General features: G+C 42.6%; 1 protein-coding gene across 3 annotated transcripts in view; it reads right to left on the bottom strand.

The window, feature by feature from the left end:
- Nucleotides 1-522: 522 nt before the first annotated feature.
- BLVRA (biliverdin reductase A) overlaps nucleotides 523-25,474 on the bottom strand; it is a 32,373-nt gene continuing 7,421 nt past the window's right edge. The window contains exons 2-8 of one of the 3 annotated variants that reach the window (XM_058812977.1): nucleotides 21,987-22,303; nucleotides 13,058-13,185; nucleotides 11,355-11,474; nucleotides 10,632-10,729; nucleotides 9,087-9,194; nucleotides 8,512-8,683; nucleotides 523-3,712 (exon numbers count right to left, since the gene is read on the bottom strand). In XM_058812977.1, coding sequence (XP_058668960.1) covers nucleotides 3,439-3,712; nucleotides 8,512-8,683; nucleotides 9,087-9,194; nucleotides 10,632-10,729; nucleotides 11,355-11,474; nucleotides 13,058-13,176 — 891 coding nt within the window. In that variant the 5' untranslated portion in view covers nucleotides 13,177-13,185; nucleotides 21,987-22,303 and the 3' untranslated portion in view covers nucleotides 523-3,438. Of the gene's footprint in view, nucleotides 3,713-8,511; nucleotides 8,684-9,086; nucleotides 9,195-10,631; nucleotides 10,730-11,354; nucleotides 11,475-13,057; nucleotides 13,186-15,309; nucleotides 15,346-21,986; nucleotides 22,304-25,474 lie in introns of those variants that run through there. The other 2 variants (XM_058812985.1, XM_058812969.1) reach the window with 2 other exon arrangements.

A 25,474-nucleotide genomic window follows, 5' to 3' on the forward strand; every position in this document is an offset into this window, starting at 1 on the left:
CAGAGTCAGTCTCCAGCCTCTGTCAGGAAAGGAACATCTCCACGTGGGAGCATTGTGCATCATAGCACTTCCCAGGAAAACTCACAGCACCAGGCAGTAAACAAGGTTCCTGCAAAGGAATCCTAGAGTGTTCCACAGGAGTAGGGTGATTTCCAGCAGAATGAGTAGAAAATCAGATGTATCTAAAGAATGGAATACAACTGCTCATGTCATATCTTATACTTGCCTTTCCATACCTCTGTGTCTCTGAAACTGTCTGGGTTCAGGAATTTTGTGGGAGAGCTCATAAGGTGAGGTAAGGTCACAAATCCTACCACACCTATATGCAGAACTTTGAAATAGGAGAAGGAGGCAACTGAGGTCTTTGGGATGTTATCACAGCCTGTAGACCCTGGCAGGATTTCACAGGCCTTGAGGAGTGAAAAGGGAAAAGGGCCAGTTGCAACAGAGCCACTTTCAGCACAGGCAATGGGAACTGCTAATGAAGGACAAAGGGAACAAAAAAGAATTATTACCAGCTCCAGTATTTTATTGGTGAGTTAAACATCTGGTTAAACAATACATACATTTGGAACTAGACATCCAGTAGCTCCCACATACAAACAACCACGGTACCTTGGCAAATTCACAGGGCAGAAGGAAAAGCCATTTAAAGGATGCAGGCTCCCAGGAGCAGGACAGGCAGTAGTAGGTAAGGTCAGCTGGAAGGAATGGGAGGGGAATGAAGGAGTGTGGGATATCCAAGCTCTAGGCATCTGCCTTCCCTAGCTCAAATTAACCAGCTGATTTCCCCACGTGCTCTCTACAGAAGCAAGCTTCTCCAGAGGACAATTCACTGCACAATTTTATACTGCTGCTCTACACAGCTCCCATGAATTTGTTTCCTAGGGAAATACTGCTCTCACCAGCAATTGCAGAGCATGCTCAGGGAGATGTGCTGACTAATTCTGATGCCTAGAGATGTGTGAATCTCCTTTCCCTTTTCCCTCTCTCCGCAGCTACCCATTATGAGTTAGCATGTAAACAAGTGGCATTCACCCCATATTCACAGATCAGGAGTTTGTCAAGGAACAGGAACTTTCACTGGCTGTCATACCTAGCAGACACACACAGAAGATTCTAATTCATTCCAATCCCAATTTTTGTTTGTGTTTTGCCAAAAATCCACTTTTCTCCCTCATAGAGCATCAGATCTGCCCATGCCATATCCAACACAGCAGCACCTTGTGAATGCTCAGTAAGGTATCCATTTGGGTGGACAAGCACAGATCTGCCTGCAGAAATCTGCTGCCAGCTCACATGGGTCTCAATCCATTGAAGGCAACACAAGAATTTTCATTGATTGTAACAGATAGGGTAGATTTAAACAAATGTCACATGCAGAATTCATTCACACATCAAGCTCCAGTCATTGCTAAAATCTGACTGATTTGAGAGAAAATTGTACAGATTTTTCTTTCTTGTTTCCAGCAGACTGAATTGTATCCAACTCCTGAATGAACATTTACCCAAACGAAGACGTAATTGTCAATATTGACTAGCTGCAATTATGTATACATTCACAACATATAAGCTCCCTTATTAAAAAATTGCCCAAATGATAAAATAGAAAAAAAAATACTATTTTGGTTTGAAAGAACAATTGCACAGACTGAAGTTGGCTTCTATATTAATACAGCACCAGCAGATGCTCTAATTAGAAAGTAGAAGGCAACCAGAGGAATTGTTAATAGCACTGTGCAGTGCTTAGGCTTCTAAAACTAAAATGCTTCTTTAGGGAAGCAATAATGCTTTCATATGTGATCCTGTGACTACACTAAAAATGCTAAAGACCCATTCCCACAGGTGTCATATGCAATAACCTGGGCTGGTTTTGGCTGGGGTAGAGCTAATTTGATTCAGAGCAGCTGACATGGGGCTGTGCTTTGGATTCTGCTGGAAACAGTGTTGATAACACAGGGATGGTTTCGTTATTGCTGTGTTTGCACAGCCTCAAGGCCTTTCCTGCTTCTTACCCCATCCTACAAACAAGAAGGCTGGGGGTGCACAAGAATTTGGGAGTGGGCACAGCCAGGACAGCTGACCACAAAGCAATATTCCATACCTTTTGGCATATAAAGCTGGGGAAGGAGAATGAAGGGGGGACATTCAGAGTGATGATGCTTGTTTTCCCAAGTAGCTGTGGTGTGTGATGTAGCTCTGATTTCCTGGGAGTGGCTGAACACCTGCCTGCACTGAATGAATTCCCTGTTTTGCTGTGCTTGCACGTGCAGCTTTTGCTTTATCTGTTAAAGTGTCATTATCTCAACCCACCTTTTTTCCCCCCCTCACTATTACCTTGCTGATTTTCTCCCCCACCCCACTGAAGTACAACAAGCAAGCAGCTGCCTGGCGCTTAGCTGCCAGCTGGGGTTAAACCACGACATAAACACATGGATGTATTTGCAAATTGCTGTTTTCTACAATGCTATTCTAAATTCATCACTACTCCCAATTAATTTCTCTGTTTCCAGGACTGCATTAGTGATTTTCTTTTCTTAAATGCGAAATATTTATTATTTTTTGCTATGATCCACTCCCATGCTGAATTAGAACACAAAGGAAGGAGAATAATATGCTGCTTCCAGTACAAAACCAAAAATATTTAGGTTCGGTAGAGAGCAGGCAGGCAATGCATTAGTTCAATGCATGTTTCTCATCTCTGCTGGGAAAAGATTTCTACATCGGCACAGGGCACCAGAGAAACTGAATGAAATCAACATCTCTCTACCAAGAGACAAGATTCTTCTTCTATTCTGGTTTGATACCAATACAGATTTAATTTGACCATAGTTGACCTCTAGTGTGAAAACCAGCCACCCCAAAAAAACCCAAAAAACACACAAACCACCCCCTCCCAATACCTAACAGGCAAGACTAGTAATTAGAGCAAACACACAGAACTATTCAGGGCAATTGGGAGAAAGGTCAAGACTGTGGTGGCACAAGTTCTGTATTTCAAGTAAAGAGGTGGAAAACTGAACTGGAACTTCATTCTCAAAAATAGTACATGAATACTGTTGAGACATTTCATTTCCAGATATATCTGGAATGGGGGGACGGACCTTGGGAGAGAGAATTATATATAGTATTTACAGTCCTGCAGGATCTACTGTCAGGGATATTCCCAGCTGAATCACAGCAAAGCTTGCTGTTGCTATGTTCCTAACTACCTGAAAGGACAGGGATGCATCAGAGCAGAGGAATTGCTTTGCTCTGGTGCAAACCAGAAGGCACAGGTTATTGCCCAGACTCTCCCAGAACACCTGGAGAGCCCAGGAATCACAAGTACTCAAAAAGAAGGTAATGAAACAGAAATAGCAACTGCTTGATGACAACTGTGAGTTCTAGCCCTACAGCTTTTCTGTCTGCCATGTTCTTCCTTCCCTAAGAGCAGTCTCAGGAATAGATTTTCTCTGGCTCCTCACAGTACTGCTGGATCACCTCGGCAAGGTCAAGACACCGCAAAATTCGCCATTTCTCAGCAGCCAGCTCCTCCTTGGAGACCTGGCCCAGCAGTTTCTTGGCAAAGAGGTTCTGATCCTGCATGAAAAGGCCCACGGAAGACCTTGGGGCTTCAGGGAAGTTCTCCAGGCAACCACTTGTGAAGCAGAAGTTGATTTTCTTTTCACGTCTCATCCCTGGTCCTCTTTCTTCAATCCAAGTCAAGGGTCTAGTGCGAAGGAGCAGAGAAAAACTATTAATTAAGAAATTGAATCAACAATTCTAATTCATTTGTGTTGTTTTCTTAGTATTTACAGAAAATACTCTGATAAATGCAACATTTTTGAATATCAATTATTGCATACTTAGGCAATGTGTCCTGACCAACATGCCTTGTGGTTATAGAGCTCAACAGCAGGTAACAGTCTTAACTCTGCCACTGTTTCATGCCATGACTTTCAGCACACCGTCTAGGCTCTGTCCAGCTTTGTTTTCCCTATGCACAAAGTGAAGCAAGCAACATCAAGCCAAATCGTAAGGAAGAGGGAAGTTTGTGGGCTGTTTGTGGACTTGGATGAAAAGTGCAGTTAAATGTCCAAATATTTTGTACATAATTCAGTCACAGCTAAACTCAAAAGGCCCTCAAAGTCTAGTTATGCCTCCAGCAAGAACAGATTTAAGTCACACGGGTACATAATGATGACCCAGGTGCTACTATGTGAGCTGAACCCCAGCGAACAAATTCACTGACACAGACACATGTGTCCATGCTCTCTGAACTCTTAAAATTTTTCATTCTCATCACTGGGAGCATTGTGCTGATCCTAAAATTATACCTACACAGACTCTCAAGCAGGCCTTTCTTAATCAGAACAGAGTCCTGTCTTACACCAACACAATAGCACAGTTCCCAAACCAAGCCTGGTGGTATTGGCTATTGACTTGCATAGCTCACACCTTCCTTCCCAAATTCCCCTCTTGGCTGAGAGAAAGGAGCCATGGGACATGCTGTGCCACTTCAGGGGTCTTAACAGACTCCTAGACCCAACACTGCAATGCCTTTGAGGAATGGCCCTCAACATCAGCCACAGTCACAATGCTCCCTCCCTGGTCTTTTGTCAGCTGCCTGAGCCATACCATTGCCTTTCTGCAGCTCATTCATCAGCACTCACTACTGCCTGTGTTTAGAGGATGCACATTATTTTTCTTACTTGGTTATTGATGGCCCTTCCACAGTCATTTATGGCCTACTTTAGTCTGCCACTCACAAATTATGAAGGCATCAATAGCCTGGAAGAATAAATTCTGTCTCCAAGTCCTGCCCATTAAATCTTCGGTATCATTAGATCTGGAAACAAAGTCCTTGTCAATCTGCCCTGAACACATTCTGCAGAATGCTCAGCTTAATGTTTCTGCACCTCTCATCTTTCATGCTCTTGGATTCAGTTTCTATGTTTAAATCATATCAATTATTCTTTGCTCACCTGTACTTCCACATCTCCACCACTTCTCCTACAAATTAAGCATGGTCAGATGAACCTGACTGAACAGAATGAAACAAGTGGGGGGGGGGAAATACCCAAATCACAGCCTGCAAAAATGCCCCCCAAAAAAATCTCAGAAGACTAATAAATGCAAAGGCACCATGTGTTTTAGGAAGTCCCAGGACTGCATGTCACTGCAAGCCAGAAGGGTGTTTGGGGGGCATATTGCTCAGTGTTTTCTGTGTTCCCATCCTACTTCCCCGAGGTTGATCTGGGTCAGAGGCAGGCAGCTGAGCAAGCTGGGCTTTGCTCTGACTTGACAGAGCTGGTTTTATATTCCTATGATAGTAAAGAGTCACAGAGGGTTCAGGCCACTGTTACTCAAATCTGCTTTATCTCAGGTGGGTAGACATGAAGAAACCACTGGGCAGGCACAGGCAAAGATTTCCATCATGTAATAGCAAAGAGCTCTTGATATGATCCAAAACAGGCCCTGTCAGTGCAGGATCACCTCCCTGAGGTGATCCAGAGCAGATGCACACCAGTGATCAGGCTCAAGTGTATGCCTTCTGCTCTAGCTTGGGAAGCCACTGAACCAGAAGCACAAGCATGCAGAGCGGGCAGAATTTATTCCAAGTGATTAGAATGACTGATTTAAATCAGTGAGGAGGAAAATGTTGGATTTACTAATAGATTTATCTTCCTCTCCAATTGGATTTTTAGCCACATTCCCAAAGAGAGGTTAATTCTATTTGATTGGTAAGCAAAATGTATCCATTTTTAATTAGCAACAACTTCTACTCTGAAATAAGCCTCCTGTTTTTCTATAAAGATAAGTATGTTGCAAGCCCACACATTATTTAAGCAATTTTGTAGCTTAAGAAACAGATTTGTATTTTTTATCAGAAAATTGTGAAGGGCTGTAGGTTTTTTCATAGACAATTTATCCACTTTCATTAAAGATTCGTATCAAAGTATTATCTGGCTACAGATACATTTAGTTATTTAGAAGTGTTAGTAGAGCTACTTACAGGCAACAAATCCAACGTTTTTGATATAAGAATAAAGCTGGGTTACATACGTTGGGTAGTTGAAGAAAAAACATTTAATCAAGCACTAACAAACCACCTTTATACTGACTGCAAAGCAAACGGTCTGCAACAAAGAAAACTCCCTGACTTTCTATGGCCATTTTGTCTTTCCAAAATGTAAACTGGTAACATTTTCTCAGCTACACTGATAGCATTTTCTCAGCTACACTGAAAAAGTGAAAAACTTTTTTTGCTTTTCTAACTCCTTTTTCCTCAAATAATGAGTGAACCTCGCTGGACTGCAACAGCTCAACAAACCAATATGAAGACAACACTCTTTGTACTGCCAGAGGAATTAAGCTGGTTTCATGCTTGAAAGAATTCTGGGTCCACTCAACTTAAAATTTTATACAGGGACTTCTGCAGAAAGCATCTGTGACATCATTTTCTATGAACGTTCAATTTGAAGATATTTTATTAGACTCTGTAAGCTTAGCTCTCCATAAAAACATAACTTCAAATGTTTCTTGTCACTATATGTTTAGGAAATGTCTTTAACTTCTTTTAAACATTTTCCTTTTAACTCTTTGAAAATGCCAGTATTTTTAATTCATTGTTAAATCAATGAGAGGCTCCCTTAGCTTGGATAAGAATTTGACAACTGGACCCTATCCCTAGTTAACATTAAAAGAAATGCTGCCCAAATCATTATCTCTCCAGCTGGCACTAAAAATTGATTTCTGACATTTGCCGAATCCAAGCTTTGTAATGCTGGGACAGGAACTGCAGTCCCAGACCAGACGCGCTGTCAGTAGAGGCTTGGCTCTTCCTGGATTGCTCAATGCTGTATCACAGAGAGGCTGTCAGCTCAGCTGTCTTGGACACACAACAGAGGCAGAGGTCATTTCTCAAATAGCTGGGTGCAGGCATTAACACACACCTCCAAAATCCACCCAGAGCCAGACAGGCAGCGAGGGTGGGCTGTGCACTGGAGACAGACTATACCCTTTATACAAATCCCTGCTTAACAAGCAGAACACAGGCTCCTGCATTCTGCACCTGCTGTATTTTCCAAGGCAGAAAATAGGATGAATTAACCTGATTTCTCAAGGTTACTGTATTATGTCTTCCAAAAAAGGATGGGATAGCTCTCATGAAAGGTACAGACCTTTCCCATCCTTCAGCAAAATAAAGGTTGGGAAAATTAGATCTGTAACACCACCACCATTACTGCTGGGCTATAACTTCACTTGACAGAGAGTGGGCCAAATTCTCCACTGCAGTAACTCCCCTGACGTCAGTGGGGGAAGGTCAGCAGGAAATATGGCCCCAGCACTGAACACAATACAGGAACGCTATGTAATTTTCCACCCACCCTAAATTATCCCAGGGGCATAAAACTGACTGTCCCTGAAGTTATTAAAACACTTATGGTGAGAAAACATTGGTCCATACAAATAGTAGTGGCCAAGAGAAGCAAATATTGGTTAGTGCAGAGGAGCAGGAAAAAAAACAAAACATCCAGAACCTGTTCTGTATGCAGCAAATATCATACATAGCAGCTAAGGACTACCCAGGAGACAGGACAGCCAGAGAAATGTTTAAACCACCCGCTAGTTCCATCTGCTGGATTTAGTTCAAAATCTCACCCTATCTAGATCTTCACAGCTACTTATGTTACTAGCAAATTGCTAAGAGGGTAAACAGAGCTTGTATACAGAGTTCTGTCCTCTCACAAGTGCATTTCAAAAGGAATTGGAAATGCTGTTTTATTTAAAGAGAGAGGAAGATTGCTTAGACAAGATGATAATCCCATGATAAACTGCAATGGGTTTGTAGAGTGGCTGATGAAATGCTTAATGTGGTGAAGTTGAGAGTTTAAAGGAGTCCTGATTATTCACTCCTCAAATAGCTAGTCCTTCAGGTTACTACTTTAACTACATATTTATCTAAAATGCTGGGCTAGGTTTGGGTTTCTTAAGAGGTCTATCAGCATATTTGCAATCAAAAAAGAAAGAAAAAAAAAAAGAACAAGGAGTTCCATCACCACTGGATAACTTCTCTCTACCTTTTCATATCAGATAATTCTCAAATTGTATCTGGTTGCTTTAAACTGATGTTGTAAGTAACTTCAACTTATTTGAAAGGACATGAACTTTGCACAGATGGCCCAGAATGACCAAACCTGAGAGTTTCTACCACTCTCTGGACCCAGCTGAGTAGTCATGAGACAGAATGAAATACTGGGGACTTACTTCATAGTTATAATATACGACTTTTTAGGAAGGCTATTAAAAATATCCTAGTTGACAGGAAGGATATTGTCACCACATAATAAAAGGGAGATCAAACTCAATATTATAAAATGCATCTTTAAAAGATATGTACACTTTCACACCAGCCTCCACCCATTCTGTTTCCACAAGAGGAGAAGAGAATGCAGAACTCCTGCAGGCAGAAGTCCTGCAGATGATGAGGAGCCTGGCTCATGTGCTGCCACAGACATTACTCACTTTTTGTTTGCTGTCTGAAAGTGAACAGTCATTCTGGAATAATTCTTATCCTTCTGCTTCTCTCTGGTGGCAGAGGTAACAGTGAGGTCTCCAAAGAGGTCAATTAGCCATGTCAGACGGGCAATTCCACTGAAGGCTGGGAATCCTGATTTGTTTTCATCAAGGACACTGCCTGGTGGAATAGAAACTCTTGAGGAACAGGAAAAAAAATAATGTCTTCTGCATAGGAAAGGATGAAGAAACTGCAGTGTTGCAGGCTTAAAGATCAGGGTGTAGAAAGGTCAGTGGATGGACTGAGTAGGAAAGTCAATAAACACATTTAATGTCGAAATGGATCAGTTGACAAGCTGTGGCAGAGAAGGCTGCACAAAGTACATATACAACAAACCCTTCAGGACATGCTGAGGACAGAAGGGTGTATATGGATTCAACAAGGGAATTATCCAAAACCAGCACCTGTGTCTCTACTCAGTTTATAGACAGTCCTGTGTGAAAGGACTGAATGAAGTCTGGCAGCACTGGTATCCCTGGGGATCAAATCCAGATGGACTTTTGATTTGTTTAGAGCTACTGACCTGTGAAATGCAATGTTCCCTTCACTAGGTCTTTCCCAGCCACCTCTTTTTTCAGCTGCTTGTATTCTTCAGTAAGAAGTTCAATATGCTCCACATGGAGTACTTTACCTGCCATTGAAATAACAAAACAAGACAAAAAACACAAAAAAAAAAATCAGGACAGATTAAATAAAAGTTTTCTGTATGAATCAAAGTCATGTCTGAACAGTAAAGGCTTCACTAGCCACCAGCAGGAACTTACACAGAAATAATCATGCATAGCTGTCGTGGTTTAGGACAAATTAGGGGAAATCTCCAAAAGGGAGCCCCCCAAAACAAAACAAACCTCCAACCCACGACAATAGCTCACAAAGTGATGTCAGGAAGAAAATCAAACATGGAAACATGGGCCCTGAGCTGAAGCATCAATTTGGGTTAAGGATTTTCAGGAGACAACCAATACAGAGACTGCAGGAACAGCAGCCACTATGTTTAACAGAAACTCTGTAATGAAAGCCAGAACCCAGTTAAGGCTGAAACTTGAGCCTTCAGAGTAAAGGATGGATTAATTCTTGGCCTCTTTCCCCTCACATTTACTTGTTCTACATTTTTCCTCCCAGGCCAGTAGGAAAGAAAAAGAAAGGGGAAAAATAGCATAATGCTCAGACCCAGATTGGAACAATATGTTAAGGAATACCTCCCTCCAACTGCAATGAATTGGGCTACTTTGAAATAGAGGTTATCCACTACAAGTTAAATGTGTCCTTCATTCAGTATGTGTTTTTCTGGAAGATTTCCAGGAGAATCATTGTAGATTGCTGGCAGTAACTGCTGCTGCTTCAAAAAAAAAAAAAAAAAAAAAAAGCCATAAATTCTGCTCAATGGGAAACCATTTGGTGAGCAACAAGGCAGTAACTGGTGTTGGTACAGGGAAACAGCAAAGCAGGAATCCTACACCTCCACTGTTTCAGGACAAAAGTCACAAAGGAGATCTTTAAAAAGCAGTGGTATAAAAAGTGCAGTTTGTCCAAATTATTTGCACTCCACCTCTGCCCAGCACTGCTCTTCCCCTTGCAGCCCCATTCATCCCCACTGGCCCCAGCTGAACGGCCAGCTTCTGACCCTTTGCACCATTGGGATGGGACCACACACTTTCTGGAAATAAAGAGATTTTCCTTATAGACAAGCTGTCTTTCAGACAGGAATGCCCTGCTAGCCTACAGTAGCATGAGCAGCTGTGTGAGCCAGCACATCACAAATGCTAGAAGCTGGGAGAGCTGTCTGCAGTTTCATTTCCAGGGAGAGAGAGGACAGGGAATTGCACAAGTTCAACAGCTGCACTCATCAAGTGCTTTACTATCACAGTGACAGAAGTTTTCCTCTTTAACTGCATTCTAAGTGTCCCAAATAGAGGCTAGAGTTTTTGTGACTGACACATCTCTGAGACAGTCATACTCCCTTGCATGTGATGACTAAAAGTAGGCTGGAGACTTGCCTTTGAGTTCAGTGCCTTTGGTGCTACCCAACACATAAAACTGCTTACACTCTTGAGAACAAACGTGTTACCTTTCTGCTCAGCCATCTCCCAGAGCTCATGGGCTGCCTTAGCAGACAAAGCCATGGGGTACTCAACAAGGACATGTTTCCCAGCTTCTAAGAACATTCTGAAAGGGATAAAAGATCAGCCATTAAGAAGAATATTATCCTAATCCTCTCTCACCATGCAAGCTGCTTCTCATTCCCACAGCCAGCTTCACATGGAGACGTGCACAACATGGAGTAACAGAAATAAATGGGAACTTTCCTAGGAATGATGGTGTGGTGGATATATCATGCACTTAAACAGCAGGGGAGTGGGGTTTTAATTCTTCTTTTGGCACAGAATTCCCTCACTCACCTGCATCAAGTTGCTAAAATGCTACAGCATTAAGCACTGCAATTTCTGACTTACCGACATGTAAGCAGTTGGAGTGGGGCACTGGACTACCCTTCCACAACATAATCTGTAAGGAAAGGCTTTAAATCCTGTTTTAAGCTGCCTGTCCATCAAACACAGGCCTAGAGGTGCAGAAATGGAATTACTTGGGAAATTAATGCATCTTAAATCCTACTCTCTTCCAGGGCTTATTGGTGCTCTAGGGAACTCACTATCATTCACTTCAGGCTTCTAGTCTGGCAGTCTTTCCTCAGTGCTCATATCTTCTCCTGCAACAGCTTTACACAGCTCCTCTGTGCTTCTAAAATAGAGGGGAAAGGGGAAAAAGAACAGGGGGAAACCCCCCAAAATACCTGATGGTTTCTTCATGGCTTTTGTTCTCTGTGCTGATGAAGGCTGCATGGATGTCTTTGTTTTTCAGAGCATCTTCCAGGCTAATCTGCTTAGCCTCATTAATATTGCCAAAACTTCTCCTGTACATTTAGCATAAATACAACCAGAGCATAACTGTCACAGTCCATTCTTCCCAAGCACATGTTGCATAGCAGTACTTAAAAATTGTTCACATGGACCACTGTCTCACTGAGTTCAATCAGGGTATAACAACCAATTTTTATCCAGGATGGGCATGAGCACTTATAGACAAAAGTGGAATGGAGAAGAGAACAAAAAAAAATGTGCAGGTGGTGGTATCAGTCCAGAAACTGGCCTGCTATTGAACTGTCACGTCCTTTTTGGTTCTGGTGTGCTGGTTTTGAATAACCATTATTACCAAAGAGATGTAAAAGAGTGACTTGAAAGAGGACAGTGCTCCTAAGGGAGAACTTCTCCCCACCATCCTGGACAATGTGGACAAAAGCAATGGAGATGGCAGGGATGCACACAACTGCAAGTACAGACAAGCAGGAGAGGGACAAAGCAGATGCTTGGCTGTGATGGCTTACCTTGCAACACACACAGCATGCCAGTGCTAAGGGGAAAGCTCTCTTGGGCAGTAAGCTGAGCACAGCTCCAGCTGAAAATGAAAAACACAATCCTTCCAAAAGCCCTTTGCATTACTACTGGCTGGAACAGTGTTAGGACAGGTGACAGAGGGCAGGAAGGCAGGCTACAAGCAGGACTTGAAAGCAACGACAGGTGGTGATTGTGTGTGATGGGGATGCAAGGAAGATTTCTGTGAATCATGCATTTTAACAGCATTGTTTCCCACAAAAAAACAGTGGTAGAAACCCTATCTTCAGTGCTCTTCAAGGTTACCTGTAGCACTGACAGAGGCATCAGAGAACCAAAAATGTATTTGGCAGGAAAATAAAGTGGGTGACCTGATCAGTCCTTTCTGTCTCAAACAATGCTGCACAATTTAGATATAGCTGGAAAAATACATTCACAAGGTGAGATCCATTAAAGGTACTGCCTAACTGTTTCAAACTTTTATGCTCCACTGTAGTGGATCAGACAGTCCAGCAGGAACGCTCAGAGGAAGGTCCACACTAAATTTCCACCATTCCAAACTAGTGAGAAAAACTCTTGTTCTTAAGAAGCATAAGAGGGATAAAAAGCAACCTTACTGCATGTAGCAAATAATGGCATTTTCTTCAAATAATTACGGGTTCAATACCTGGTTTAAAAAAAATACTAGATTTTTTTATGAAATTGGAGTATTGGGGGCATTAAAACATGTTTTTGCAAAAGAACTTTTTAAAACTCTGCAAAAATTACTTTTTTAACATTTCTAGAAGTGCCATGCAGACATGAGATCATTAGTGCACTTATTGTCTGCACAATCTTAAATCTACAGGAAATTCCAGTCAGACAATTTCTTGTTATCACACAGATTCTACAGCAAAAACGTCTCTCAGTTTTTATTTTAGTAATTTCTGAAAGATCTCTCACTAGGGTAACCTATTTGTTCCCTCTTGCAAATCTTTCTGTGCTCACTTCTGAGCTGCCACTCAGAATGACAGGCATATTGGCACAAATTTTCTCTTCTTGGCTTGAAAAAGAAGAAAAAACATTGCAATATAGATATTAGACATGGTAAGATGAAATTTCTAACCTGGATACAAATCCAATGAGTTTCAGGTGCTCAGAAGGGCTGGAAGGCATGGGATTCATCAAGTCTCGAATTCGTGCTAAGCCAGCAATTCCAACTCCAACCACCACTGTCCCAAACATTTTGCTAATCTGCCCAAAAGGAAAAAAAAGGCAACTTTTTTTTTTCTTGTAACAGGGACAAGTGCAACTGGGAAGGAAGGTGTGAGAATGGATACTCTTGAACTCTGCTGTCATAGCACCGAACCTTATTCAGGTGTCAACAACCAACTAACAGATGTGATGCTATAGGCTACTGAGCTCACTCACATCCCATTGAAATGGGATCCAGCAGTTCAGCCTGTCATAGGACTGGTCTTGAGATTTGTATTTCACAGCTATTAAATCACAGCTCTAGCAAAGTTCTTCCTTTCCGTGAATAGAAGGCAGACTTCAAAAGTGAGACATTCTTCTATTTATAGCACCACTTCCAAGCTGGAAAGGAGCCAAAAGGTTCTGCAAACCCAGCAGAGCTTTATATAAACCCTGCTGACTTCCTGAATGTCTGCAGCACGGTGCCACACACACAGTCCCAGTGATTCTCAGCAGCATGGCTGGAATACTTTGGGACAGGAAGCAGGGAGCATCTTTGCGTTCCCCACGTAACCACCAGCACAGCCTACAATGCCAAGCTGTAACCAGCCACCAAATCTGATCAAGATACTTGCTTGACATTTCCATGCCCAAAGAAAGATCTGCCAATCTCTATAATGACAAGCAGGCATCTCTTTAAGATTTACATCTCCCAAATGCAATTGTTGACACAAGTGCATGGTATGGAGGGTGAGACAGGTACTGCACTCACTGGCTGGGCTCTGGGCCTCTGGCAATGAATTCTTCTGTGGGTCTTATGATTTGCTGTTGATCTGCAGAAGCACTTGACAACTGATGAAACCTTTCAAACCTGCACTGTTCCAGCACCCTGAGGACTACAAACACTTTGTAAATTAATCGAAGATTTACAGGAAAATGATCTAAATTGAGTCAGATCAGACCCTCTTCATTTTTTGTTCCTTCCATCTCATGAAAGCATCCCTTCAATCTCTGTTTCTTGTTTCAGTCTTCTTCCTGCCACTGCCAATCCCTTCACTTGAGTGAACTCTTCAGATTGTTTGCACTACTTGGCTGCAGTCCTTCACATCTTTCAGAGATTGAGACGGGCAAATGGACAACCCCACTTAACTCCTCCTTGTGCCTCTTGTCTGACAAGATCACAATGCAGCAACAAAGCCAGAAAGGACTGTTTTGGCAGTGCAAGAGGTTGACAGCTGCTGGCACAAAGGAAAAAAGAACCCCCCTCCAATCACATGCCATGTCTGTATTTTGTTTTCCTTTAAGCTCCTGCCTACAGTGCTGAATGCCACTCATTTTACATATGCCAAAAAGATACCAAGGTAAAACACAGAGCAGCATGTTTAGTGTAAGAAAATAAATTAGTGATGTATCAAAGAGTTCTCTAGGGGAATTACAGTGACATTTTATTACCAAGTGTTTGAGGTATGGCATGATGACACTATTCACCAGGGAAGAGAAGTGTGTAGGGCTGAGGTGCAGGGGGAGGGGGTGTGTGGTAAAGGAGGACAATGTAAACACAAAACTCATTTTCAGTACCACCCACAGGCAAAGTCCTGGTATGGGCTCTCCATCACAATTGCTTTCCTCTGTGGCCAAAGAGAAAAAAGAGACAGACTTGCAGAATGACCTCAGCTGGAAGGAGCCCCAGAAGATCACCCAGTCCAAACCCCACTCAGTTGCACTCAGCATGGCTCTCCATGCTGAGTTCTGACTGCCCCCATGGCTGGCAACCCTTTAACCTCCCATGCCCCTGCCACAGTGTTTGGCTTCTATCACAGCAAGAAGTTCTTTTAGTATTTTAAGGCTCCAAACAACCATGATCATTGAGACTTTTAAAAGGGCTTATGGTCGTTCATGTACTCTGAGTTAGATGCACAGGAGAAATACCAAGATACTCTCAAGATGTCAAAACAACAAAAAAACATTTTACTGGCAACTTAAGAAGATCAGACAAATTTGGCAAGTTTAGTGTAACACTCAATCAACAGATAATACTTTTTAAAGCATTAACTTGGCTCATTCAACTTTCAAACTCAAAGACAGTTCAATTTTAAGTTACTCAAAAGTCCAAGAAGAGGGAATTAGGAGAGCAAGAAAGAAAGAAAACCAGAAAAGATATAGAAAAAAACCAAACATAGCTACCAGCTCCTGGGTTCCAGCAGTGCACAGACACACATTCCAAGAGGCAGTGCAGCCAAGATATCCGACTGCCTTGTGTTGGGCCTTAAATACCCCTTGGCCTTCCTGGGCCCTTCCCCCAGGTGGGACTTCTGGTCATTTGGCCACTCAGGAGCCGAGCTGGGGGCTCCAGAGGTGGCGTGAAGCATTGCCTGTGCTGTGCCAGGGATTGGCAGCCACTGCCAGGCTGGGATACAGGCTCGAGGGTGGGGGTGAACAGGGCAGGGCACTGCCCCTTCCTCCACACACATGCAGCCCATAACATCTCAAGACATCAATCTTTCCAGTCTCTCACAAGTCCAGCTTGAAAAGAGCTGATCAGGAGCTTACTTTAAGTTCAGAAATTCTCAAGGTTAGTGGAATGTTAAGCTGTTAATATTTTCCCATTGCCTTCAGCAGGATTGGGAGTTGGAGTTGTAGAGCAAACAAACCGAACCTCCTACAGTCATGTTGCTTCCAAAAACTACTTTTTTTTTTCCTTTTTTTTTTTTTTTGCTGGTGAGCTGCTGACCTCTGCTTCAACAAAGAGGGGAAAGACTACCTTCTTCAGGGAACAAAAAATGCCTCTCTGCAGATGCTCAGGTAGCTGAACATTATTATTATTGCCTCTCCTTTGAAAAAAAAATTTCCTAGTTTCTTCTGATCTCCTCAAAATGAACACTTAAGAGAAGCAAGATGATTTCAACCTAAGAACAAAACCTGTTACTGCGCAGCCTGCTGCCATAGCAACCAGCCATTTGGTCCAGGTCAAGGGTTCAGTGGCTAATACACCAAAAGAAACAGCCATTAAATGTATGCTCTGGAACCTCTGCTTACACACGTAGCTAACAGAAAAATTGCTGTGTTTGCATCCCTGCTGCGGCTTTTTATTACCCTTATTTTGCTCACACACCAAAATCTGCAGCTGCTCAGGGAGAAAAGTAAATTAGGTGTTTTTCAGAACTGTTACAAACCAGGTAAGAGCAGAATAGAGAATTCTCATCTGAGAGCCCAGATGAATATATAAAAGTTTACTTCTTCTTTCAAACCTTTACAAGAAGATAACAGCCACAATAATCTTTCAAGCACAAAAATGATGAAGTAGGAAACCCAAACCACAAACTGCTCTGCATGCCTTTCAAACCTTTTTCTTAAAATCAGTGAGTTAAAGCTTTAATTAAAAAAGATTTCAGATGCATTTTCAAGGCTTTTCAGGAACTTTGGTTCTTGTCATACTGAAAAAAGTCATATTGTAAGTGATGCAACAGTATCCAAAAGCATTTTCTCCACTTTTTCCTAATTGGCTGTGTGAAAGCAAAGAGAGCTGATGAGAAGTTTAGGAAATGTCTTTCATGCTCACATGCTGTTTCTAAGGAATGCCTCTCACATCACAGCAGCACCCACCCTGGCCCCCTCTGAACTGGGACAAGGGGGATGGTGGCTGCCACTGACTGCTAGAAGCTCTTCCCCACTGACAGCCAGCACAAGTGGCTCCTTTTATCAAGGGAGATGAGCCCTGCATGGCACACAAAAAGACCTGAAAAAGGCAAATAGCTGAAGAGGATTATTTATTCTATACCAATATATCATCGTACCATCGCCTGTCTGCTCTTGAGCTTTCTGTGCTTCTGCTGCAGATTTCCTGCATTAGCAATTAACAAAAAAAAAACCAAACAAAACAAAACAAAAAAGAAGAATACCCAAATATTCTTGCAAAATTTAGCAGCAAAACAAACAACGGAGTAAGTCCAAAGAAATCCATCAACCAGCACCGGTGTTCCTCCCCAGTGCAATGACAAGTGGGACCCAACATCGCAAAACTGCAAACACTCACTGAGATAAGCCTGAGGGAAGTGAGGCTTACCACTGTCTTGTGCAACGTGACTAAGGCCATACAAAGTAGCACAGAAGCAAGCTAAAAGGCGGAACTTAGGAATTCTCTCTCCTTCAAGAAAATTTCTCATGGCATGTCTAGACATTACAGAATGAGTACAAGCACCTTCTCCCATGATATACAAAGAATTTCAGTAAGCCTCCTGCATTTTCCCTGAAACTTACATACTCTGGTTCCCACAAATATGAAGGAATCACATCAGAAATCAAAAAATTTTATAGTTAATGTCACAGGTAATAGCATAACACTGATGCAGGAGGCTTTCCTGAAGCAATCTCAGCCTGGTGTTTTAAAGTGTACTGCTTCAAGTGACACATTCATCTTAAAAGTAGCAGAAACATCACAGATAAGTATTTAATCTCAAAATACTGTTGTCAAGGACCACCAAAGAGACCCCAGGACAAAAGAACACATGTAAAGGAGAGGGAAAATATGTTAATGATTTCTGGGAAATTACTATCATATGTATGTTTATTCTGGGAAAATCAATGAATATATATGTAAAATACAGAATATAAACAGGATCTCTTCTGTATTGAGCATGCATGAGTTTTGGAGGAGATATCCCCTCGTGCATCTGGCCAAATACAGAATGCTGGCTTCATGATGCTACACTGGCATGCAGGAGTTTTTTATTTTTACTGATTTTTGGTAACAGACTGAGGAAGTTTTCCAGAGCTCCCTTCAGATGAATTTATTGTTTAGATATCATGCAAAATATTTTCTCTCTTACTGCACCAGAGCCCTGAGAGAACGTTGCAGAACCTTCCTCAACAGAACTTTACAGGGAAATACCAGATTGACTACAGCAGTCGCTGTAAAATCATCAAGATGAAAATTTTAGGTTTCTCTCAGCTCTAAATTTCTGATTTCAAATACCTAGAGACCTAGTGGATGCTGTACTTGGGGTGTTGGTACATGCTTACAACCTGTGCCACAACATCTTGCTCTCACTGTCTACCCTTACCATGAAACATCTGCCCAGAGCATAGAAAGCAGAAGCTGAACAGAGTGGATTGTGTTAGTGTTATTAGTGTTTCCTTTTACCAAGGAAAAGCTCACAAATACTCAAATTTAGCAGCCTATTCAAAAGCATAAATACCTTTTTTTTCTGCAGGAAACCAGTTACACACTTTAACTGCTGTATATGCTGAAGTACCTCCTAGAAGGAGACCCTGCACAAGTTCCCCGTTGAAGATCTTAAATAAAAAGGCAAAAAAATTATTGTTTGAATTCAGTTAGCATGATGGATTATTTTTGCTCTGCTTTTACTGCAACCTAGAGAGAAAACTAAAGTCTTCTCCAAGAAAAGACAGCCAGAAAGGTAACCCCCAATGCTCTTCACCACTTCTCTTCAAAACATTAATTGAACATAAAATGAGAATCAGAAATTTTCTCAAAAACCTGCCAGGACCATTTACAGTCTCCACATTTCAGAGGAAACTGCAGCACCTGGAAATAACAGAGCAACCATGTAGATTTTCCTTGAGAGCTGTTTGTTATAGACTTAGATATCTACCCTTGCCAGCACCTCTTCATCTCTCCCACCCACGTCTCTGGCTATCATAACCCAGGCACAGCCTTCTGACAGGCACACCAGCTCTGCTGGGTGAGTTACAACTTCAAGGCACCGATGCTCACAGAGGCTTGCCAGCAGAAAACAACCTCTCATCCTAACTGGCACCATTGTGCTTTGGAAACAGCCAGAGGAGACTTTCCTTCCTGGCTTTTAAATGCCCCTTGAATAATACACCTGCATTGTTTTACATTTATATGCAGGTCCACCAATTAAATTATGGTTTTCCAGCTGACTGCCAAAGTTGAAGTTGATACAGTTACATTGATATATGGACAGATGCTGTGTTAAGCTGCCAAACAAGCACCTTTACTCTATTCAGCAGATGGCTGATAATAAAGAACTGCAGTTGTAACAGATATGCTGTCTCCAGCATTAATACCTGAGCAGGATGAAAACTTTTATTTAAACACAGTTCTGCCAACCCCAGAGTCTGCAGTGATACTGACACCCATCACATGGCTGCTTTTCCAGAGCCTGCAACTCCATATTTGAATCAAAATCATCCCACACAAGTAATATAAAATCATGAGAAGTACTGAAAAAAATCTGAAGATCTGGTTTTAATATGTGACATATTCCACACTGTGGAGGATTGAAACAGAAGTTCTGTGATGTACATGCATGCCTAAGAATGACCATTTTGTCCTGTTCCCTTGTCTATAGGCACCCTTTGTGATTCAGATTTGGTTGCTAGTCTGAAGGGAAAAAACACTTTTAAAATAGCTTCTTATTACAGCGGCCTGAGTGGGTCACTGCTGGTGAGAGAGAGACGGTGAATCTTGTTTCTTGATCAGAAGGCTGAATTTATTAAGATATTATATAATACATTATAGTTATACTAAAAAGAATATAGAGAGAGGTTTGCAGAGCTGCTAGCTAAGCTAAGAAGAGATAGAAAAGAATCCACAACAAAGTTGTGTCCAGGGACTCAGTCCCCTGGCTTGCACTGATGATTGGCCCTTAATTATAAACATAGAAAATGAGCCAATCAAGGTGAATCCTATTGCATTCCACAGCAGCTGATAATAATTGTTTACCTTCTCTTCGGGGGCCTCTGGCTCCCGAAGACACAGAAATATGAAAGAAAAGGATTTCTGTGGAGAAATGTCTGCGACATCTCACCTTTCTAAATTGTATAAAAATAAAAGAAAAATGCTGATGTGGAATGAACAGGAAATTCCTTCACCTATAAAATATAGAATACTAATAATTCACTAAAACAATCCTACAGTATAAGAAAATTGCAAGAAACAATGCAAAGAGAATTCAAGTCCATGCAGCTGAGTTTCAGGAACAGTCCATCAGCTGAAGTTGTTTCTTTTGGACATCTGAGAGTCCTTAGAGTCCTGAAACAGCATAACACAATTTTAAACAATTTGAAACAATTTGAACAATTTTTAGAATGTCCTTTTCTGGCCCTTCAGTGCTTCAGCACTTCAGAGCTGCTGCCCGCCTATTTTCAATCTTTTTTATTTAATTTTTAATTTTTTTTTTTTTTTTTTTTTTTTAATCGAAAAGCAAAAGAGCAGCAGCCGAGCAGAGCAATGCCAGAGAAGGAAAGGCCCTGGGGGCCCTGGCCCATACTGGACCAGGAACCCCAAAACTGGCTCACACAGGGGGACCCGGACCAGTAGGACAAACCAGAACCCCTAGAAACACAAGGAGGCCAAATGATGGCCCTGGCCCAGGAACCTCCTGAGCCAAACGGCCCAGGCCAAACCCATGAGGAAGGCTGTGCATTCCCGCAGGCCTGAACCTTGTTGCTAGCACAATGGCAGCACGGGTAGTGAGACGCTTCCTTTCCCCTAAACCACTGAGGCATGCCAGCAGCAGGGAAATAGAAGCTGCCCCGAGAATCTTCATCTCGGATCTGGGAATGTTTGTTTCCCACAGCATCACGGCACCACCCCCACTGGGCTGGGGACCAAAGGCAAAACTTTCGGGAGCCCCCTCCCCCTCGCCGCTAGGGCACAAGAGAGGCGGCGGCCTCCATGGGACAATCCCCGAAAAACCACCCCCCAAACCACCGAGCTTGAAAGCCGGCAGCCGGACTGCCACAACAGTGAGCTGGCGGGCAGCCCCTGCTCCACTGAAGGAGAGACCAGCCTCCAGGGCGGCTGCTGGGACGTCCGGTGGAAGCAGCGGGGAGGGAGCCGGAACCGGGGGGGGAACCGCGCTGAGCGTGGGATCCGCCGCGGGCTGCTCCGAGGGTCCCGCGGGCTCAACTCCGTTTTCTGCTGCTGACTCTGGGGTCTGCTGTGGAGGCGGCGGGGACACGCGGGAACACGCTGGTGCTGCGTCCTTGGGCTCTGAAAACGGCGGCGGGCACGGCACGGGCACCAGCGGAGCTGGGAGGAGCGGCGAAGCGTCGCTGTTGCTTAGCAACAGGTCAATCGGCGGAAGTGCTGTCTCTTCGGCCTTCTCCGACACAGGCTCTGGCGGGGGCAGGGAGGCCGGTGCAACCGCGGGCGGGACCTCCTGGAGAGGCGGAGACGGGATCTCCTGGAGTGACGGCTCTAGCAGGGCCGTGGAGGAAACCTCGGAGACCGGTGCCGCCCCCGTTTCTGAAGGCGGAGTCTGAGAGGCCGGCGCTGGCTTGAGCGGCCGCTCCCATCCCCCCGGAGAGAGAGAAGGGGGGGAAGGAGACGACTCCATCTGAGCATGCTCCGGAGCAAGAGTAAAAAAAAACTTCTTCGCGCCGCGAAGTTTCGCCCCCCCCCGCCGTGAAGCAGAGGGGGCTGGGAAGAAAAATGTCCTCCCCCACCGCGTCTTCTGCCAAAGGTGGTGGAAATGGAGCTTGGCCATAACAATTAGAGATCCACTGAAAACAAGCTGCTCTGCGTTTCAGGACAGGGAAAAGCTTTATAAATGCTGGGTAGATGGAAGGCAACACGCGTCCCTCCAGGTAGACGCACTGGATAATCGAGTCCATGCACTCCCAGACAAAAGCATCTAAAGCATATAAGACATCAGCAAAGAACCCAAAAAGCTTTGCCCATCGAAAGAATTCATAGATATCTGTTTTTGACAAAAAGAAACCGTCTTCCCTGCACCAATGTTTCCAGAGGGCTATTATTTTCCCCTCTGAAGGGGAGAATTGAATCTCTTCTGGCAAGGCATGTGTTTGCCATACGAACAGCCACAAGCTACGAAGGGCTGGTTCATCAGGGATAGAGAAGTGAACAGTACCTTTTGAAAGAGTCCAGCTTGCTCTGGCCAGCTCCACAGGTCTGCTGCTCTTTTCCATCATCTTTCCTGATGATTTTCCAGAAGAAAGATTCTCTTGTGGTCAGCCTTGGCTGTGAACTCTGTCCAAATCAGGATCTTCGGTTCTTTAGCTCCTGGCTTGAATCCACTTTCTGAGGTCACTTCAAAGCAACCCTCAAATGCTACACATACAGGATTTTTACCCAGTGCAGCAATTTTGCTCCTCTGGTCTTATCAGATTAATTTTTGCTCTTACACGAGGGGTCACCAGATATTACAGCGGCCTGAGTGGGTTGCTGCTGGTGAGAGAGAGACGGTGAATCTTGTTTCTTGATCAGAAGGCTGAATTTATTAAGATATTATATAATACATTATAGTTATACTAAAAAGAATATAGAGAGAGGTTTGCAGAGCTGCTAGCTAAGCTAAGAAGAGATAGAAAAGAATCCACAACAAAGTTGTGTCCAGGGACTCAGTCCCCTGGCTTGCACTGATGATTGGCCCTTAATTATAAACATAGAAAATGAGCCAATCAAGGTGAATCCTATTGCATTCCACAGCAGCTGATAATAATTGTTTACCTTCTCTTCGGGGGCCTCTGGCTCCCGAAGACACAGAAATATGAAAGAAAAGGATTTCTGTGGAGAAATGTCTGCGACAGCTTCTCAACATATCCCTGGGACCAATCTTCAGTCAGACTTATTTTGTTTGAAACTCAAATTATATTTCAATATACCTGCACTGCTAAGTTTGAAACTATCCAGGAAAGTACTGAGCCTGCTTAGGGGCACCTGAACAATTAATTACAGACAGACATGAAGGACTCCAGTTTTTATTTTATAAAAATATCTCCTTAAAAAAAATTAAACTGTTACTTATAATAAGTTTCCAGGAACTGCTCTGGACTGAATTGTGAAATTGTGAAATTTCTAGTGGGTAAATAAACAATTGCATATAACTGCAGCCTCATCACAGCTATTTTTTAAGCAAAAGACTGCTTTTATGTGGCTAATTAGCATATGCCTAAAGCAAAGAAAGCCACAAAATGTCCTCAAAACTTCTTTCAGGCTTTACTGTTCTATAACAGTTTTTGAAAGTGAATTTGATGAGGAGAGGAGAGGGAGAGGGAAAGAGAATTTTAACAAGCAACAAGCAATTATTTTGCAGTAAAGTCCATTCAGGAAAATGGAGCGTTTTGGACCTATCAGTGATTCACAGATCCTAATTTTCCAGGTGACCAGACAACAGTTTTGCTACACTACCAATCTGTGCCTGAGAAAATAACCCCGAATGAAGCTAAAAATGATACTAACTCAAAAAAACGGAAAAAGAGCATGAAACATCCTTCACATTTTTGACTAACATCTGCAAAAGCACTGAAACTGTCATGAAGCTGAACTCTGCCAGGTTCCTGGGGACTATGAACCATGTCCCCCAGCTTCCCCAGAGCAATGAAGCCCCAGAGTACTGCACAGCTAAGTGTCTGAACACTAATTACTGAGACTGCTTAAACACCTATTTCATACAAAGTTTTGTGCTTACTCTTACACTGTTTAAAATTGAGTGCTTTTCATGTTTTGGGATTTTTTTAAATAAATTGGAGAACTATTTATCCATACCTTCACTTCTGCTCACAGCTAATCACAAGAGGTGCAGGTGACAGGACAGCCCATGAGACATGCCCAAGAATCGCACTCAGCCCATTCCCTTCCCTCACTTACACTGCTCATTTTGGTTTGGCTGTGCCACCTACAGAGAAGAGGCTTCTCCACCTCACTGATAGACTGATAAGTGCTTTGCAGATAAACTCTGATGTCAGAAGAGGCTTCCAACCTTTTGCTATAACACAACTGAAAGGGATGACGAACAAATACAGGAAAACGTTCTGAAATATTTTCTCACTTACTACATCTGCCCCTATATTTTCCTGCCAATTACTGCAGTCCTTTCTACAAGCTCTTTCTCCTTCAGAGGGCCTGAAGAATGCAGAGCTGTGCTGGGCAGAAGCAGGAAAGCTGTATTTCCAGGCTGTACCCTTACTTTTTCACAGAAGTTCACTGGTTGACCCAAGGCAAGCAAATCACACCCCCTTTCCCTATCAGTCCCCAGTTCCAGAACAGTGGGAACCTCTTTCTTCTGTAAAGCACTCTCAGATCTACTGGCAATAAGTGCAAAGTGAGAAGTAGGTATTATTACAACCTCTCTTCTTCATGACAGGAAATCCCACACAGATCAGACATCTAGAAAATATGACTATAAATGAAGTTTGCACTGAAATGTCTACATAAAACAATGCCCTACAACAAACAACAAAACTATAGGTTTCTTTTCCTTCTCTTGTTGTTAAAATTAATCTGAAAACCAAATCCGAAAAGGAATTATATGCTTGCCTAGCTTTAATCACAAGTAATCCCATTGATCTCAATGAGAATACTCCTACAAGCCCATTAAGAAAGATCTCTTGCTGTTGACTGTAGTATTAAGATGCACAAGAACAAAACACATATCCAGCTACAAGAATGTTCTTTTAATATCCTTATGGACTCAAGCCAATAGATAATACTATCTTCCAGTCCACTAAAGGTCACTGCATCCCAGATCTCTAACAGCTGAGCTATTTTGAGAGTTCCCCAAATGAAAAAAGGACTCCTACTACACACTGCAGTCACTACAAAGACACTGCTTACCATGACTGATGAAACCCTCTGCCTGCATTGCTAGCATGATAGCAATTCATATCACTGAAGGCCTGCCTCATACTCTCTTCAAGATAACACTACACACACAGAATTTAGCTAGTCAGACAAGTGTACTTTTTTTAATGGACTTCCTCAAACCCTAACCCAGAGAAAAAAAATTAATGTTAACCCTTCTAAAATGTAAAATTTTTTTCATTAATAACTAGATTGAAAAAACTTAGGAAATAGATAAACTTTCGCATAATGTTGTAATCTTAACTATGCCCTATCACATCTGTCATTTTATCAGTCTACCACTCAGTAGGGTCTGCAAAATGCAATGGTTGCTCTCCATTCCCCTTATCTTTTGGAAATCTATCAATGTCATACATTTCTTGAGAGCAGGGAAAACCAGAAGGTTTTGAATGGAGACTAATGATTGCAGTTACTCCCTCCTAACTTTAGAGCTCGGTATTTTTCATCTTTATGGGCAACACAACAGTTAAGAATCACAAAGGCCAGCCTCTCTGTCTTGAAGAGTTAGTCTACAATTCGATGTGCTTTAACAGTCAAGTAGTTGCAAAGTGCTACTCATCTGTTAAATTTGTCCTGAGAAAGCAAACACTTTTTACGAGGTTATCAGCCACTAGAGGGGGTATTTGTATCTTACCGAAAACCTGATAAAAAGGTAAAAAAAAAAAAATACATTAAGGTTACACAAAACCTCTAAAAGCATATTTCCCACAGTACTGCAACTGCACATTAGGATCCATGCAAAGTGTTTTAGGAAGA

The sequence above is a fragment of the Ammospiza caudacuta genome, chromosome 1 (genome assembly GCF_027887145.1).
Source record: "Ammospiza caudacuta isolate bAmmCau1 chromosome 1, bAmmCau1.pri, whole genome shotgun sequence".
NCBI classification, from domain to species: domain Eukaryota; kingdom Metazoa; phylum Chordata; class Aves; order Passeriformes; family Passerellidae; genus Ammospiza; species Ammospiza caudacuta.